Source organism: Dermacentor andersoni, chromosome 1, assembly GCF_023375885.2.
Source record: "Dermacentor andersoni chromosome 1, qqDerAnde1_hic_scaffold, whole genome shotgun sequence".
NCBI lineage: Eukaryota > Metazoa > Arthropoda > Arachnida > Ixodida > Ixodidae > Dermacentor > Dermacentor andersoni.
Window position 1 is genome coordinate 126,829,125 of NC_092814.1, and position 18,297 is coordinate 126,847,421.

The following is an 18,297-nucleotide window of genomic DNA, read 5'->3' on the forward strand; positions in this document are numbered from 1 at the left end:
GTTTCCTTGCCAGGCTATTGAACATTATCTTTGTCTTCTACGTATTAATCTTCAACCACACTCTTACACTATCTCGGTTAAGGTCCACAATCATTTGTTGTGACTCGTCCCCAGTGTTGCTAAACAGGACAATGTCATCTACAGACCGAAAGCTGCTGAGGAATTCGCCGTTGATCCTCACTCCTAAGCCTTTCCAGTCTATTACCTTGAATACTTCTTCTAAGCATGCAGTGAATAACATTGGAGAGATTCTGTCTCCTTGCCTGACCCCTTTCTTGATAGGTAACTTTCTATTTTTCTTCTGGAGAACCAAGATAGGTGTGGAACCTGTACATTTTTTTTCTTAAGATATTCACGTATGCCTCCTGTGCTCCTTGATTACGCAATGCCTCTATGACTGCTGGTATCTCTACTGAATCAATTGCCTTTTCATAACCTATGAAAGCCATATAGAGAGGTGATTGACCAAGATGGACCTACTCAAGTTGTTCGTCTAATTATCCCTCTGTCGCATCCACACTGCTCGGTAGCTCTGGTGATTGAGTCGAACTATAGACCTCACCCTCCGAAGCATTCTAGGGCCAGTTCCACTGGAGGCAAACGAAGCACAGGACTTGGCAAAGCTCATTATTTTAGTTGCTGCACTTACACTAACAAAGATTGTGCAGGATTTTATGCCCAAACCAGGGTGCCTTCAACCCAGTCAGATGTAGCTGTACATATATATACAAACACGTGGAACACGACCGGTGCAGTTCAAACTCAAACACAAAAGCCTAACAATTTAGCCATTGAATTTGAGGAAAAGACACCTTTACTTTTCCGCTGCTGACGGTGGTGTATTACAACGGGAAACTTTGCATCAACGGTGCTAATATGTCACCTACCTCGAACGCAACATTTCTGGACTTGATGTACAAGGGTGAACCAGAAAGCCTTTTCCCCCTTTCTTTTAGCCAAATTACAGCTGTAAGTGCGAAGTCAACACATACATTCCCAGCGGTGGACCTACCTTGGACCGGCGCCGCCTTATCTGCCGGTAGCTCCGCGGCACGACGCTGTTGTCAGTTGTTGAAGATGGCGGTCGTGTTTCACACTTTCACGGCATACGAGCAACTAAGTGTCATTCGCTTTATATTGTGCAAGGAACGAACGCCCATAGAAATCCACAGGGAAATGTAGCCCACGTATGAGGAAAGGTGACTAGCTTTGAGAAGTGTGGGGTGGCGGTTTTGTGAGTTTGCAAAAGGCCGTGAAGACTTGCATGACAATGAGCGTTCGTGGAGGCCGCGTGCATCGCTGACTGACACCAGGGGCATCTCAAGTTTAGTGCTGCAATGGGACAAACTTCTGAACCGGTTTGGGGACTATGTGAAAAAGTAGTGTAAGATACGTAGAATAGTACGTATCTTTGTAATTGCCTGTATGTACCTTATTTTGGCTAACAAAAAGTAGGGGCAAATGCTTTCTTACTCACCCTTTATTGTGTATTTTTTCCCAGTTCTGGTTTTGTTCGTCAGTTACTCTAAATTACAAGAGATTTTTAACTAGACAGCTGTTATGTTTTAGTTTCTTCTTCATCTTCTCTTCGTTTAGAACAATTTTTAAAATTATTTTTTGTAAGCATCAGGATGGCAGTTCACTCAAATTTACAAAATATAGCTACATGCAACCTCTCGAATGTCATTGTTTCGCACGGTGTGCCTTGCTGTGCTAACAGCTGTACACCCTTGAGAAGAGAGAGAGAAAAAAATAAAGAAAGAAGAGTGGGCGGATATGTGAAGGACCGTGCAACTTTGTTTTCTAGACAGGACTAATTGTCCTGTCTGTCTGTTAGAAGCTGTGGCTGATGTACACTTGTCTTTTTTGTGTTTAGGAACAATCCAGAAAGTGCTGAGCTCAACACGAAACTCGGACTTTTGTACATGCAGGTAAGCTACATACGGATATGTATAAGACGTTTGCTCATACATAGTGCGACGGAATCAAGCTGGCTATGCTGTGAAATATTTTATAAAAAGTAACATCACAGCGCACTGCTGCTTCAACGTACGCATCCGTTGTAATATGTGTCTCATGTCATCTCGCTGACGACATTGGCCTTGCAGTGGATGGGTGCACCTTTTCAGCGAATTGACTGATTGGAAGCCATCGTAATAGAGACGTAAACAAAGCCATCTGAGTATGAGCGTGAAACAGTCACAAACGAGTGAAATCCTTCAGCTGTGATCCAGCGTACTGAGTCTGATTGAACACGCAAGCATGTCAGTTGCAATATGCCCCTATTTCTACATCACGCATGTACTTTATCGAAAAGGAAAAAAAAATCTAATGCAAGCTTTGCCATGTGTCTGTGTCATGGTTTGTGCCATCTAGTAGCAATTTTCCTAATGTTCCATGGGTTTTAACACTGGGCAGCCGAACCCGCGTCTTGACAACCATAATGTAGGATTTTAAAATGCAGTATAAGTGACATTTTATTGTGATATCAATTCTATATACACCCCAGACGTATTTTTGCCGTCGTCGTCGCCGTGGCCGCAATGTACCGTACAAAGTCCAAGGTAATAATACCGTTGCCGCTCGCAGTATGCTGTATGTGCGAGTGAAAGCACATACAGCAGGGCAGCCGACGATCGCGGCTCAATCTCGCGCGCGCAAAGGAGGAGGAAAGAGGGGAGGCAGCACGCTGCATACCGTCACGCGCATGGGGAGGGGAAGGAGGAGGGGCGGCGTTGTACCAACACCACCTAGATAGCACAAGGCCTGTGCACTCCTATCCATGACGTCATGCTACCTGGCCCGACTGCCATAGAATCTAATGGGGATGCTCCCGAGTAAGCAACAGTGACTTTGACGTCGCCGCTTTCGTCACGCCAGGCTTGGCAATGGAAATTTCGGGCCAAGTAGCATGACGTCATGGAGCGTAGTGAACAGGCCTTGTGCTATCTAGGTGGTGTTGGTTGTACGCGGTAAGCTACTGCTTATTCCGCGGCCACGCACGGTCGCGCGCGCCCCATCTTGAAAGCGATCTGCAGAGTGTAGGGCCGCTATAACGTAAAATTATTCCAAGCTTTTCTGTTCCAATTCTGCAATCAGCCCTCCACGATTGGTCAAAAAATTTTTGAGGCACCACCCACTGCGCCTGTCTGCAAGGCGATGTCACGAAAACTGCCAAAACGCTCCATCTGATATGATACGTGCAAACTGATTATGCATGATTAGACCGAACGAAAGAAAAATTATTTCTCATTCGACGCCTTTTTCGCGATTAGCAAAAAAGGCTTCGTTTGACTAAGTGCTATTGGTCAAACCTTTTCGGGCTGCGCCCACTTTACCTGTCCGTCACGCGACGTCTCAAAACCGCAAGAACTCATCGCGTCAAAGTGACGTGTACGCGATAAAGACTCATTAACATGCCGAACAAAACTGAAACTTTTTCTGGGCCCTATAACGTAAAACTATTCCAATATGTTTTTATTCCAATCCCTTGACGTCGAATTTGCGTAACCACCGACGCAGTCATCGGGCGGTAACACGCAGCGTCGTTTGAAAAGGCGAATCAAACGCGCTTCTCGTTTATAGGATGTCACTTTCTTTTGCTTTCAAAGCGAATAGCATTGTTCACATTGAGCAATTTTTCTTATCTAATTGGCTGGGAAGAGGCGGAGAGCACGCTCAAATGGAGAGAGGTTAGTTGAGGCCGCGCCAGCATAGTGAAAGTAGATAGGCGGATGAGGAAGGTGGTGCCGGCGTCTGCGATTGGTACGCTTCCCGTCACTTAGCTTGTGGTGGCTGGTCGCTAAATCGCGGCGGCGTGCAACGGAAGGTTAAAAATGCTGTTAAAACGGATCCTCAGCAAAGTAGAGTTTTTCGCTAATGGCGAAAAAGGCGTCGCGTGACAGACAGGTGACGTGGGTGGTGACTCGAAAACTTTTTGACCAATCGTGGAGGGCTTATTGCAGAATTGGAATAGAAAAGTTTGGAGTAGCTTTACGTTATAGCGCTCCTGAATAGGCGGAAAGCTGTTGCGTTCCGTAAGGGATAGAAGGTGACTGATGCCGATTGCTGTGGCACTGGCTACTGGGAGCGGACGGGGACCATGGATTTATTTGCGTATGATAAAAAAACTGCGTGGCAGTATAAAGTTATCGAGACCTTTCGGCACATACGTATACAACATCACTCTGTCAACTATTCTTTGCCTGAGGATCCATTTTAACAGCACTTTTAACCTTCCGCCGCACGCCGCCGCAATTTTCGACGAGACACCGCAAGCTAAGCAAGAGGAAGTGGACCAATCGCAGACGCCGGCGCCGCCCTTTTCATGCGGTTATCTAATTTCACTGTGCTGGCTCGGACCCATAGGAACTCTCTCCACTTGAGCGTGCTCCTCGCCTCTTAGCCAAGTAGATCAGAAAAACTGCTCAATATAAGCAACGCTATTCGCTTTGAAAGCAGAATAAATAGACATCCCATAAACTAGAAGCGCGTTTCATTGGGCTTTGCGTTGGTGGTTACGTAAATCTGACGTCAGGAGATTGGAACAAAAACAGATTGGAATAGTTTTACGTTATAGGGCCATAGGTGTACCGACGGCTCATACGACGAAGTGACCTTCGTGCTTCAACACAAACTGAGCGGGTGTGCTGTGTTCTCGCCGCTCACTTTGCATTGAAGCGATAGACAGCGCGAAGGTTACTTTGCTCGCCGCTGCTGCCGCGCTTCCTAACGCCATCGTTTTGACAGCGAATGCTCGCGGTCACTAAGTCTGCTGTGTTCATGTTTGCCTGTGCGCGCTGACACCATGCTTGTTAATTTGGTTAGTAAGCGAATCTATATGAGTTTATACGGCCGAAAACGACCATCCTTACTTCGTACAACTGTCTACTAATTTTCTATTGCAATCGATGCTTCGCCTTTCGGGCGAAACTTCGACTTTTTATGCTAACGGGTATATTTGCTGGCAGCACACCTATAGAACGTTGGTGTACCTGATAATCCAAAATGCAACGGCTGCAGAAATGAAACAGCGTTGGGAGGTCGACACGTACGTCACGTTGAGGTGTACCCCACGAGGTCTGTGTGCTGAAATGATTCATCAGTGATCAAGTTTGCAGCAACGTGTTTGCTTGGGTTAGTTGGCTATTATGACCCGTATACTGCTCGTGTCATTCGCTCCATTGTCCTCGTTTCTCGCGCTCTTCGCAGTACGGTTACATGCGGTTCCAGAAATCCGCGGAGGGAAAGAAACAAAGGCGCGCAGTGAGTATACTATGAAAAGTAATAGAAGGATGTAAAGGAAACGGCTATGTAACGAAAGTAACTCGGGGAGCGGCAACGCTGACCGCTCTTCTTTCTTTCTTTCTTTCTTTCTTTCTTTCTTTCTTTCTTTCTTTCTTTCTTTCTTTCTTTCTTTCCTTCGTGCGTCGTTGTAGGATATGTCTTTTACCACAGTGAGCATCTTTCCCGATTTCGCTCCATCTAGTCGCTCTGTCTTGTGTCCGTTCTATCCTTCGCCAGGGCTTCACTGGGCGAGAATGCCACATATCGATCAGGACGATAAAGGGGAAGCGCGCTTTGACGTTCTGAAAGCAGCACATGGCAGCACTTGTGCTCGGGGAAGAAAATTAAGCTTTCCAGATGTGCCTTGGGAACCTCGGCCTCCGTCTTTTTCACGTGCCTTTTTTTAAGAGGCCGGACTCGCGAACATGTGATGTTGTATTCGTAATCCACTCTTGGCTGCAGGCACAATGGCATTATCGAAAGTTACCCTTCTTTGCGATCCAATAGGTTGATATATACTTTATTTGATTAGTGTCATAACATCTTTATCCGCCCGCTCTTGTTCATTACTTTCAATACGTGTACTCGAAGCCCTTGCTCTCGGACGAAAACTTATTCCGGACCCATTATAGCATAAACTCGCTCTCAAAACGCTGGAGCGAGGAAGAGCGGCAGCAACAGCGAGCTAATTGACCTTCGTGCTGCGCCTCGCATGAACGCGAACTAAGCCGCGGAAACAGCGCGCGGCGGACTGTGACCTCGCTGCAGGTGGCTTTCAAGATGCAGCGGCCCGGATTAGAACTCGCCCCCCCCCCTTCCTACCCTCCCCTCAGAGCTTCGCATGACGGAAGACGGCGCGCTTCCTCCTCGCTTCAATCTCTTGCGGGTGCGAGATTGGGCCGCTCACCCTCGCACCCTTTCACTCACCCGTACAGTATACAGCGCGCGGCGATATTATCGCCCTTGGTATTAATACGGGACCTCACGCCGACGCCGACGGCATAAAAGCGCCTGGAGTGTCCATATAATTGTTATAGCAATAAAAAGGAACTGGAAGCTCGCTGGCAGAACAGAGTTCTCCCTTGGCGAGTAATGCACAAGCGTGCTGTGTCAGGAGCCACTGCAGGTATGCTCACCGGCAGCCGTAGAACGTATGCAGTGAATCGTCTTGCGATTGAGCTATAGTGCATTTGTCGAGTAGCCAGGAGCCAAGTCGGCGCACAATTGACATTCTGTCGTTTTTTACGCTGGGGTAAATATACCGTCCGGTTGCAAGCTTGGGGACTATATGACTCGATATTAGAAATGTTAAATAAGCAGCGCGAAAGACAGGAGGAGGGGGGGGGGAAGGGACGGCCCCCGTCTGATGTGTCTTGCGTCTTCCCTTCGTACAAGTCATTCGCCAGGCATTCCTAACAGATGCATAAATATCGTCGTGCAATTTATGCGCGCTTCTCTTCACGGCACTAATTCGTTCCAGGTGCCTCGCATGCGAGCAGCTCACGCGCAATCTGGCCGCGTGTGCCCGGTGTTGGAGCAGCCAAAATACGCGCAGAATCGTTTGTTTTCTGTAGCATTGCTCAAGTTTGAAATAATCTAAGGAAATTGATTGATTGAATAAATGTTTTATTTATTGGATGGCTCTTTGGCCTAATACGAGTAATGGGCGAAGGGAATAAATAAATATCATGGCTGGACCAAATAAAAGTCGCCGTGTGAAGAAACCAGAATATGGCGCCAATTCATTTTGTTTTATTGGCCGATGCGAACTTCCCAATTGCCAGCCTATTCGTGACTGGTAATACTGTCCGGGACTCGGAAGAAAGACGAACGAATTCCGAAAGCAGAGCCTCGGTGTGGACGACCGCCACAGTAGAGCATGATTAGACAGAGAAAGTATAGACAAAAGAAGCGACAGTACGCACACGTGTGTGCTTCGTGTCTTTCTGTGTCTCTTTGCGATGTTTGATAGGGCCCTATTACCAACTATAGCCCATCTAAATAATGATACAAATTCCTACAACGAATGCATTTATTTTCATCGCTATACAAACAAGACTGTAACGCCGAGAAAGGAAATTATGCTCCTGCAAGGACAACTGATATGTTGTTTTGCGCATGGTACCTCTTCAAAAAATTTCGCTCACGCTCACCACCAGTGTTGCTTTTACGTTATTTACCCCCCCCCCTTTCCGTACTACTCTAGTCGAATGCTCCTGACGTTGATATCCCTGCTTTTGCGGTCGTATATCAAATCTTGTCCAGCTTCTTCACAACGACGTTTCCGTCTATCCGTAGCAATATGGAGAACTTCATGTGGTACATACCTCCAACCACTGCGCCGACGACCATGGTGTGGTGATGGTTTGCGCAGTGCAACATGTATCCAAAGGCGTTCGAGCGTCTGGGCGCGGCGCTTGCCAGCAATCCGAGCTACGGACCGGCCGTCCTGGCGGCCGGCAGCATCATGCAGACGTATGGCGACTACGACGTGGCGCTGACCAAGTACCGCGCCATCGCCTCGGCACCGGATGAAAGCCCTGCTCTATGGAACAACGTCGGCATGTGTTTCTTTGGCAAAAAGAAGTACGTCGCGGTAAGATGGCCCGTCACAACCCTTTACGGATATTCTTCCGCGGGAGCAGATCCGCAGATGCTTGCAACTTTACGTAAAACGTCCTTTGATTGTATTTGCTTACCTGCACATATTGACGAAAAAATCATCAGAAAGAACACGTATTTGAGCAAGCTTTATGGACAGGGAAAACGAGGAGTAAAGGTAGATATTTCGAACATCTTCTTGAAGTTTTTGTTTGCTGACATTCTTAGTCATCACTGTAATGCCACACATTCGTGTCGTTCTTAGAACGGCTGATGAGACCTAAGGCATAACAAAATACGTGACTTCACATCTGGCGATGTAAGTCTGTGTGCGGACTGAATATATGCGCCTTCACACCTAAAATATGTCTTGGTAACCGACGGATATACGATGGGGGCTGCAGAAAAGGCTGCATTTCCTCACTGCTCGCGCGTGCAGCGCAGAATGCGAAGCAAGCTTGGCGATAAGAGAGCACGTGATATCAAGAAAACTTTAGGAAACGAAAGGGATGTGGTATTCTTTCTTTTACTCTTTCTTCTGTCCCCGATCCCTTAAATATGAATGCTAGGGAGAGAGCTTTCCATTCAAGTAGTTTAACTGAGGGCTTTGTTTCTGCCTTTTCCTCGCATTCATTCGCTTTCTTTAACAGTTCCCCAGACCGTGGTGTAAGGTGTTCAGCGATCTATTTCATGGCTTTTCATTCGAACATTCCCCCTTAATTTGTATTCTAAGTTATAAAACATATTTTGTTGTAGCACAGATATGTTTTATCATTTGAATGTACTTTATTTCATGTCATTTAAGAGAAAAAAAGAACAATGAGAAAATTTTTGCTGTTGTCGTGATGCAATCAGCAGTTTACCATCCATGTTTTTTTTTAGCTCCGTAGTATGTAGTGTCTTTATTTTTCTAGTTTTAGTTTTAATTTCCGTAAAATCTCATGACCTTTTTCATTTGAACCGGTCCTGATACTTCACTTGACCTGTTCAAATGGATTACCTAACGAGGTGGTCATGACTTAATTGTGCGACAAATCGCATTGTCCAGGTGGATAGTTAAAAATATTCAGTAATCAACTTTTTTTTAATTATTTACTTTAGAGCACATGTTCCAATTGTGAAATTGAAGCCTAGAAAGAGGGAAGTTCATGTCTTAGCAGAAATTCCAAGACTATAGCGGCTGCTTTGGATATGTCTGCCTCCAAAATCTGCTGAATAATGCATTGGTGTTACAGTACAAACAATCCTAAACTACTTGAGGCACGCTTTTGAAAAATTAGCTGCAACCCCAATGTACTTCGCACCTCTCTTTAAGGCTGGGTTTCTTGAAAGTGGTGCTAGCCTAACTAATTTCATCAATCAAACATGGAGATTGCACAGAAATGGGTTATTTTTAGCGATTCCTAAGCCGCCCTCATGTCAATAAAAAGCACAGACCGAAATGCATTGAATACACATTTGGTATATGAAATCATCAAAGAACACAAAAAATTCAGTGCAAGAAATCACATTATAGCGTCTCAGTGCATTCCACCACACTGCAATTATTCCTGGAAACACTACCACGGACGCTGCTGCAAAACAGGCTGCGCAAAAATGACAATGCAATCAATTTAATGATTCTTTGATCACAGACCTTTCACTCTCAAGAACATACTTGAACCATAGCCCACAATATAGCTACAGACTATATATATATATATATATAGTCGCATCATAAGAAGCCAACAAACACTGACACCAAGGACAACATAAAGGAAACTGCTTGTGTTTAATAAATGAAACCAAGAAACAATGAGTTATTGGAAATTAAAGTGGATGAAAAAACAACTTGCCGCAGGTGGGAACCGAACCCACAACCTTCGCATTTCGCGTGCGATGCTCTACCAATTGAGCTACCGCGGCGCCGTTTCCCATCCACTTTCTTGGTTATTTATGTGTCCAGTAGAACCCTGGGAGTGTTAGCCAGCGCCACCACTTCTTATGATACGACTAATAAAAATCGGGCCCCCCGGTTAACCCCCTTCTCGTTTATATATATATATATATATATATATATATATATATATATATATATATATATATCATATGTGTGTGTGTCTGTGTGTATAGATAGATAGATAGATAGATAGATAGATAGATAGATAGATAGATAGATAGATAGATAGATAGATAGATAGTGGTTAACGTATAGTGGTTTACCCCACTATCACATTTTCTTTGAATACCAAAGGTTGTATAGTATGTTACATGTGTGTAGCTCACGTAGAGCATTGTTATTTGTTATGTGTCTTGCGTAGATATGAACTGAACTTAATGTGCGTATTTTCAGACTCTTTTGTGCACTTTCACTCGTTTATGGAACTGTGCATATCTTTCAGTGTCCTTTCTACTTTCTTCTGTGGGTATAGCTTTGCAAATGTTAGCAGTATTTGACTTTCGCCAGTGCATATAACTTTTCTGGGCTTTTGTTTTTCTTGCCCTGCAGAAATGAGTAGCCAGTGCCAATAATGATGGCAGCCTCTCCTTTCATTTCATATTAACAATAAAAAAAAACTTTACTACTGCTCCATTTAAATATCACTGCGTCTTAACGTGAATAATTAAAAAGTTAGTGAATATTTTAATTAACTACATGAACATTTATTCGAAGAAAAGCAGGTAGGCGAGCCCAGGGTAAACGTCCCCTAACCTGTCACTCCTTCTGAGTGAGAAACAGAAGAGAAGAAGAGCGATATGAGAGAAGATGATGGGGATGGGCTTGCAAAAATTACGCATGGTATTGTCGCAGGCGTCTGCTCTTATTCTTTCGCTTAAGCATTTGTGTAATAAACATTCGTGTACGACGATATTCGTGTACGACCAGTAAGACGTCTTAAATCAGTGATCTGCTGCAATTTAGCGCTTATGAAGATGCCAATGACTGTCGTTCGTATGCCGTATTGGAGACAAAGAAGCATGTGCTCATCTCTCTCGGGTAGTTTTCACTAATCACAGTTTGAGGAGTCCGTGCGTCCGACACGGTGCGTAAGTATGTCGTCGCGTAAAAGCGAGACCTTGTCTTAACTTCTGAAGAGGCTCGAATGGCTGCATTGGATGCCAAATGACATCCGAATTTTCATATTGGGATCGAACTGTAAAAACGACTGCGGCAGTTTTTTTGTTTAGCCCAATGACTTGAAAGAATCTTAAATTATGCGGTTTTACGTGCCAAAACAACGATCTTATTATGAGGCACGCCATAGTGGGGGACTCCTGCATTATTTGGACCACCTGGGGTTCTTTAACGTGCGCCAATGTCTTGCAAGCTTATATAGCCTCGATTAGAGAGGAGCTGCAGTCTAGTCTTGCGAATAGCTTCATGGCAAATATGCCGTAGTCTAGGGGCCCTATAACGTGAAACTATTCCAATCTGTTTTTTTTTTCAATCTCTTGACGTTGAATTTACGTAACCACTGATGCAAGCATCGGGCGGTAACCCGCAGTGTTGTTTGAAATATGGTGTCGCTCCCACACGTACTCAGTGCTTCCTCTCTCCCTTTCTTCCTCTTTCTATTCCCCTTTCCCCCACCCCCAGTGTAGGGTAGCAAACCGGATGCTGTTCTGGTTGACCTCCCTGCCTTTCCTACCCTTGTTTTCTCTCTCTCTCTCTCTCCAATCAAACGCGCTTCCCGTTTGTAGGATGCCACTTTCTTTTGCTTTCAAAGTGAATAGCATTGCCTACATTGAGCAGTTTTTCTTATCTAATTGGCTCAGAAGAGGCGAGGAGCACCCTCAAGTGGAGAGAGTTGCGATGGGGCTGAGCCAGCACAGTAAAAGTGGATAACCGGATGAGGAGGGTAGTGCCGGCGTTTGCGATTGGTCCGCTTCTCCTTACTTAGCTTGCGTGGCTGGTCGAAAATCGCGGCGGCGTGCAACGGAAGTTTAAAAATGCCGCTAAAATTGATCCTCAGCAAAGAAGAGTCGGCAGAGGGATATCGTATACGTGCCGAAAGGTCTCGATAACGTTATACTGCCACGTAAAACTTTTCATCATACGCAAATAAATCCATGCTCCCCAGCAGCTCTGAGTAGCCAGTGTCACCGTCATCGGCGGACAGCCATCTTCTATTCCTTTCAGAATGGGGCAGTCTTCGGCTATACAGAAAAGATTTCAGTTTTGTTCGGCACAATAATGCGCCTTCAACGCGTACACGTCACTTTGACGCGGTGAGTTTTCACGATTTTGTGACGTCGCGTGACAGACAGGCGCAGGGACGGGGGTGGCTCGAAAATTTTTTGACCAATCGTGGAGGCCTGACTGCAGAATTGTAATAGAAAAGTTTGGAATAGCTTTACGTTATAGCGCCCTAGGTCGTTTTCTTTTTCTGTTGTATTTGCGAAGTTATTCCCGTGCATCCGGCAGTGTCCAGGGATTCACTGGTTGATAAACTATAAGCTATATACGTGGTCAAAATGCGTACGTTTGTTAAAGAAAAAAAAAAGAAGATAATAACAGAGATTGAGATCTTTGCCTCTTCATTGGTTGAAATAACGCCTCCCAGTTGGGAATAGAACCATACTCCTGGGCATCACACAACTACTAGATACATTTGGAGAAGCAATTAGTTGCCGCCGCCTGAAATAAAATAACCTATGCGCCTGGTATTGCATCCGATACACTTATTCGTCAAGGAATGTTAGAGGCGGCAGTTACAACAGCAAGCTTTAACAAAACTAATTGCGGTGGTATTTCAATGCTATAGAATCATGTGGTTATACGGTGCGCATTATAATTTATTATAGTCGTCTATACTATGCTAACTGAAATGCAATAGTGATTACCATGAAATGAGCCGGAGGGCTACTATACCAAGGTCGCGATGACGCGCGGCGCAGGCCATCAGCTGCTTGAAGAGGGCCAACTACCTGAACCCCATGGATTGGCAGATCCTGCACAACCTTGGTCTGGTGCACCTGACCATGGAGCAGTACGCCTCCGCCTACCATTTCTTCAACGCCGCAGTCCACTTCAATCCGCGCAACGGACAACTCTTCATGCTACTCGCCAGTAAGCAAACCCTCTGGATGATCGGCTCCTAACGTGGCACAGGATTGATATGCTGAGCTACCGTGGTAGGTAATGAGCTTCTCAGTTACAAACTTTAAGGCACATATGTTTATATTGAAAAGTTAAAGGGATTGGTCATAAAAGTCCAGTTCCGTGTTTTCTTCATTTCAGGTTGGCCATGAGATCAAAAATACCTGCCCACAAATTATTTGCTAAATTCACGTCATTACGCGCGTCTCTGCTGCTGAAGTGACTATGGGTTCAATTGGGAGCTGCGCAAAGCGCCAATCGGCATTCAACCGCGTGGAACGAGGGAAGTGCGATGACTGCTTCATATTACGCCACCCTTTCACGTCCCACAGGGCTCGGACGGCACGTCGAGCTTCGCAGTGCCGCGTGTGTAATCAGGTAAACTTGAACGAATAACTTGACGCCGGTTATTTTGGTCTACGCAGCCGTCGTGAAATGTAGACACGCCGAACTGCACCTTTATGGCAGTCCCCTTCAACTTTCCAATATAAGCATGTGCTGCAAAGTTTGTAACTAATCAGTTAATTGAGGTAATTAGTTTAAATCGTGAATGTATAGTTTTTCTTGCAAATCATGTCCACCTGGGCAGATAAATGCATCTCTCGTAATTCGAGTAAATTGGAAGTTCTTTTTTCTAATGCGACAGCATTATAGGCCTGCAATGATTAACTGACGGATTAATCTATTTGTTCATTATCAAATAAAGAACAGCGCTTCAAGACGGCAGCACAGCTACACTTTTCTTTGCCGTCTTGTGTTGACCTGTTTCGGCTGGCGTCGTTGCGCTTCCTTAGCAAACACCCTGCGACAGAAATGAGGACGTGCCCAGGATATCCCGCTGACACAGGGCGATCGGCCTGCGAACATAAATACTCCAGAAAGTGAATGGGAAAACGGCGCCGCGGTAGCTCAATTGCATGGTAAGAGCATCGCACGCGTAATGCAAAGGCGTGGGTTCGTGCCCCACCTGCGGCACGTTTTCTTTTAGTTTCATCCACTTTCATTTCCATTAATTTATCATATCTTTAATTCCATTAATAAGTACATGTGATTTCACCTGTGCTATCCTTGGTGACTTTGTTTGTTGGCTTCTTATGATGTGACTAATAAATACCGGGCCCTCGGTTTGCTACTTTCGTGCGCAGTGACCCAATTTTTTTTTCTCCTATTGGATCGGGTGACTGGCACACGACAAATTGTAGGCGCTGCCACGGGAAATTGTTCCTTGTATTACAGGAGGCAAAAATTGCCCAGAAAGAGTGCGCGCGTGTTCTGCTGATATGAAACCAGGCCTACACTGTTGCAAGTGCCGGTTAAGTTCTTGTTCAGTTTTTTTTTTTTTCGACAGCATCCTTGGTTTCAACCGGTGTATCACTTGTGCTTGCAGTTGCGTTACGAAACCTCCAGGACCCGGACAACGCAAAGCGGGCGTACGAGAGAGCCATGGTCTTGGACGAGTACGTCACATGCGACTGGCACTGAGCCTGTCTGCGCCAACGCGCATGCACTTCTGCCCAACGCTCACTTCGCTGCAGGTTTCTTTTACGATAGTTTGATGTCCATTTCCACCAAAGAGCACTCAATGCACTCTTCATTAAACACAACTAAGTGCCATAAACCTTAACCAAGACCGCCTGCATCCGGGTATACCAACTGCGTTTGTAAGGGTTGAAATACAAATGAATTTATGCATGGCAACACGCACCAAATTTTATGTGATGGAGCGTCGAATTTATCATGTCCGTGAAATTTAAAAGTAGGAATGGTGGTTTTAAATACTTCTTTATGAAAAAAAGAAAGATAAAAAAGAAATAAAGGACGCACGTAATCTGAAATGGCATACCGATGCCGTGTCGATCATAACTTTGCAAGACGCCGTCATTTTCTGCTCAATCTTTCAGGTATAACAGCTGAGGAAATTTTTGTTTATAGCTTGTGCCGCACCAAGCAACGCCCAAGACAGTACGTGTGCCATCGCTGCGGCACGAGAAATGAAAGTTTCGTCATTCCATCTGCAGCTCGTCTCCTGCAATCTGGTTGAACCTCGTCCCACAGCGTCCATTTCTTGCCGCGCAGGGAGCCTCTGGTATGCCTGAATTACGCCGTCCTGATGCATGACTTGGGAGATCACAAGGCTGCGGCCAGACTGCTCGGACAGTTCGAGGAGCGGTGCCTCAAGCAGCAGCAGACTTCGGGAATAGAAATTGACGCGGCGGTGAGTGCGGTGGCTCGCGTTCATCATGCTATGTATAGTTGAAGGTCACGAGCCCGCCTGCTTCCTACAATAAAGTAGCCGCGCGCGCATATATCGCGAGCCGCGCTGTTCGGAAGAATCGACACACTCCATAAGAGCAAGATAGAAAGGCGGGCGAGTTTGTTATAGGATTCATCGTATGTGTTGTAGCAGCGCAAGGGCAACGCGACAACACGGCTCTGTAAGAATCCCATCAGAAGTTACTTTTCGAACTGCGACAGCTTTTACTGCTTGGTGTTTGTGCTGCGTCGAGTTATTTACGTACAGCGCGGATGAATTGTGGACGAGAAATGTTTTTTTATTGGCATGGAAAAAAAACGAGAAAGTTGGGAGAGACTGTCTTGAGCAAAAAAGGGGTGAGGCGTGCAGACAGGACACAAGAGTAGAGAAGTGGACAACACGAACGCCGGCGTTCCAACAAAATAATCCAACATCCAACACCCGCCTTTCGTGTTGTCCACTTCTTTACTCTTGTGTCCTCTCTGCACGCTTCACCCATATTTTGCATAATGAATCCTTACCAACTAGCTCAGCTTTCTGTCGTTCTAAACTGTCTTGAGGCGGTTTGATAAACGTCTCATGAGGAAAAGTCTATTTTGTATGGGAGGCATGCAAGATCCAGAGCATACAGGTAAATGTTGGAACATAAGAATGCTTGAAGCGTGAGTAGAGGGCAATGCTTGAGAAGTCAATTGCAGAAGCTTCGACAAATGCACTTGATTTCGCTGCGCATAAGAAGAGAAGTATACGTGCAAGTCACGGTGTAAGAAGTAGCTACTTCTTACACCGTGGTGTAAGTACATCTGCTTCTTATTTGTCTTTAAAAAAATGTACAACTTGTATGGCATGTTTGCACATGCAGCACAAGTTAACGCAAAAAGATGTTCTAGTTTAACAAGACGCGTTGTTGGACTTGTTGTGTTTATGATACGGAATAAATTGAAATCCCCCCCCCCCCCAAAAAAAAAGAAGAAAAAAGGAATAGGAACCGACAAGACAGATAACAACACAAGAGCTCTAGTTTTAGGCACCATATGCTCTAGTTTAGTCTACCCACACTTCTGAATAAATTCTCAGAGAATCTTGCAAAAGATCCCGAAATAATTTCCTTTAATGGCCCTCGTGAATTATACTTGTAAGCATGCGCACGTTTCGCAGTGGCAGTTCTCGATCGCTTGGAGCAGCGCATATATTCATTTCAATCCAGGTTGTTCGAATAGCTTTAGTTCCTCGTCGTGTCTGCATTGTGTATCAGTATTTAAATTTTAGACCTGTCAGACCTATCAGACCTATCACCCATCACCTATTTATGTAACGCATATCCGCGTTATTGCTCTGTGCTCACCGGAATGTATGTCGTTTTCAATGCCTTTCCACTTTGTGACTGTCCAAGTGGAATTTATTGCAGTGGCTACAATGACGTGATTGTGATGTCGATCGCTGTCCAATATTGTGTGTTAGCCGCCCCTCCAAGATGCTGCACGTGTAGCAGCTTTTATGTGGCTGTTTTTATAGATGAAAGTAAATAAACTTGACTTCACTTGACAGGTTGTTTCAGTTAAATTCCCATACCACTTTAACGATTAGGGGACCTGAGCGACCCGTTGTTTTGACGCTTTCAGGTGACGCAGATGGCCAACAACCTGTCTAGTTCTCTGCAGTCGACGAGCGCGGACAGCAAGAGCTACGACGAAGTGCCAGACTCGCCGGACAGGAATGACGAGTCCTCGCAAGAGAGAAGCGAATAAATGCACTCGTCTCAGGCTCCGAGCATGTCGCATACAGTATAAGCGTGAACGACACTCATGCACGGAATGGGGGAAATTTTTTGTATGATGCCGCCGTATCTACGCAGTTTATTTTTACTCAAACACTACGTATACAACTTCGGATTAAACAAGCAAATGAGCAGAAGCATTGGTGAACTTAACCATTTTTCTGATGCCTTGTACGTAACGTTGCCTAGGCCTTTATTATTACGTTATCCTAGGCCGGTCAGCGTCCCAGTTATGTTGTACTTAAGCCTCTGCCGCACACCAAGAAAGCATGCTCAGAAATTACCTAAGCTCTAGGCAGAGCAGCAGCAAATTGTCATTCCACGTAAAATAATGGGAAAAACGAAAAAAGAACAAAGAACTAAGCGAATAATAAATATCAAGGAAACCGATATTTCGTTGTGATATTAAAATGCAAATTACACAGTCATCTATGCCAAAAAGTAAGTTGACGATATATAACGTTGTACAAAGAAATGGTAGGCGACCCTCATCTTTGACTTAGGTGTCTGTTAGGGGCACTCGCACCTCGGCGTCGGTGTTCTTTAGGCTAACTTTTGGCGAACGCAACGCACGAATCGAAATCGGAGGCAACCGTTTTCCATTAATTGGCCGGTTAAATATTGTTACGTAGGAAGACGCAGACGAAAAGCTATGTACAAATATATTTACAAGGAAAATACGCTGCGCTTGGCCAAGAGGCAACAGCCCGCGCTAGCTTCTAATCGTCGTCGTCGTCTTCATACTGCTGGCCTTTCGTGATCGCGCATATTGTGCCGTAGCACTACCCCCGGCTGCAAAAGCGCCGTCCCGGAGCGACTAAAGATCGGACTCGGAAGCAGTGTAGTAGGCCTTGAGCCTACTGACGTGTACGACATCACTAGATGCCACAGGAGAGGACGAGGTTGAGGCCACAGGAGCAATTTCGTAAGTCACAGGCGTCACCTGGCGCAGCACGCGGTAGGGCCCTGTGTATCGCGAAAGGAGCTTCTCTGAAAGTCCGACGTGACGAGAGGGCGACCACAGGAGCACGAGCGCACCAGGTGAAAACTGTACGTCACGATGGCGGGCGTTGTACTGACACTGCTGAGTGGTCTGTGAGGCCGTCAGTCGAGCACGGGCAAGCTGGCGTGCATGGTCAGCGAGGGCGATGGCGTCGCGCGCATACTCGCTTGTTGAGACCGCAGCAGGAGGAAGTGCCGTGTCTAGGGGCAAGGTAGGTTCGCGACCGTACAGTAGATAAAAGGGAGAAAATCCGGCGGTGTCGTGCCGGGAAGAATTGTACGCAAATGTTACGTAAG

At 45.6% G+C, this 18,297-nt stretch overlaps 1 protein-coding gene and 1 non-coding gene across 5 annotated transcripts in view; both read left to right on the forward strand.

Moving 5' to 3' along the window:
• Window positions 1–17,135, forward strand: part of BBS4 (Bardet-Biedl syndrome 4) — a 57,849-nt gene extending 40,714 nt beyond the window's left edge. For all 4 annotated transcript variants that reach the window (XM_055061994.2, XM_072287034.1, XM_072287038.1 and 1 more), the window contains 6 exons: window positions 1,877–1,931; window positions 7,661–7,882; window positions 12,766–12,937; window positions 14,355–14,424; window positions 15,044–15,182; window positions 16,844–17,135. In XM_055061994.2, the coding sequence (XP_054917969.2) occupies window positions 1,877–1,931; window positions 7,661–7,882; window positions 12,766–12,937; window positions 14,355–14,424; window positions 15,044–15,182; window positions 16,844–16,969 (784 nt within the window). In that variant the 3' untranslated portion in view covers window positions 16,970–17,135. The remainder of the gene's footprint in view (window positions 1–1,876; window positions 1,932–7,660; window positions 7,883–12,765; window positions 12,938–14,354; window positions 14,425–15,043; window positions 15,183–16,843) is intronic.
• TRNAT-CGU (transfer RNA threonine (anticodon CGU)) lies at window positions 13,866–13,942 on the forward strand. Its single transcript has one exon. It is a non-coding gene; the product is annotated as a tRNA-Thr (tRNA).
• Window positions 17,136–18,297: the final 1,162 nt, after the last annotated feature.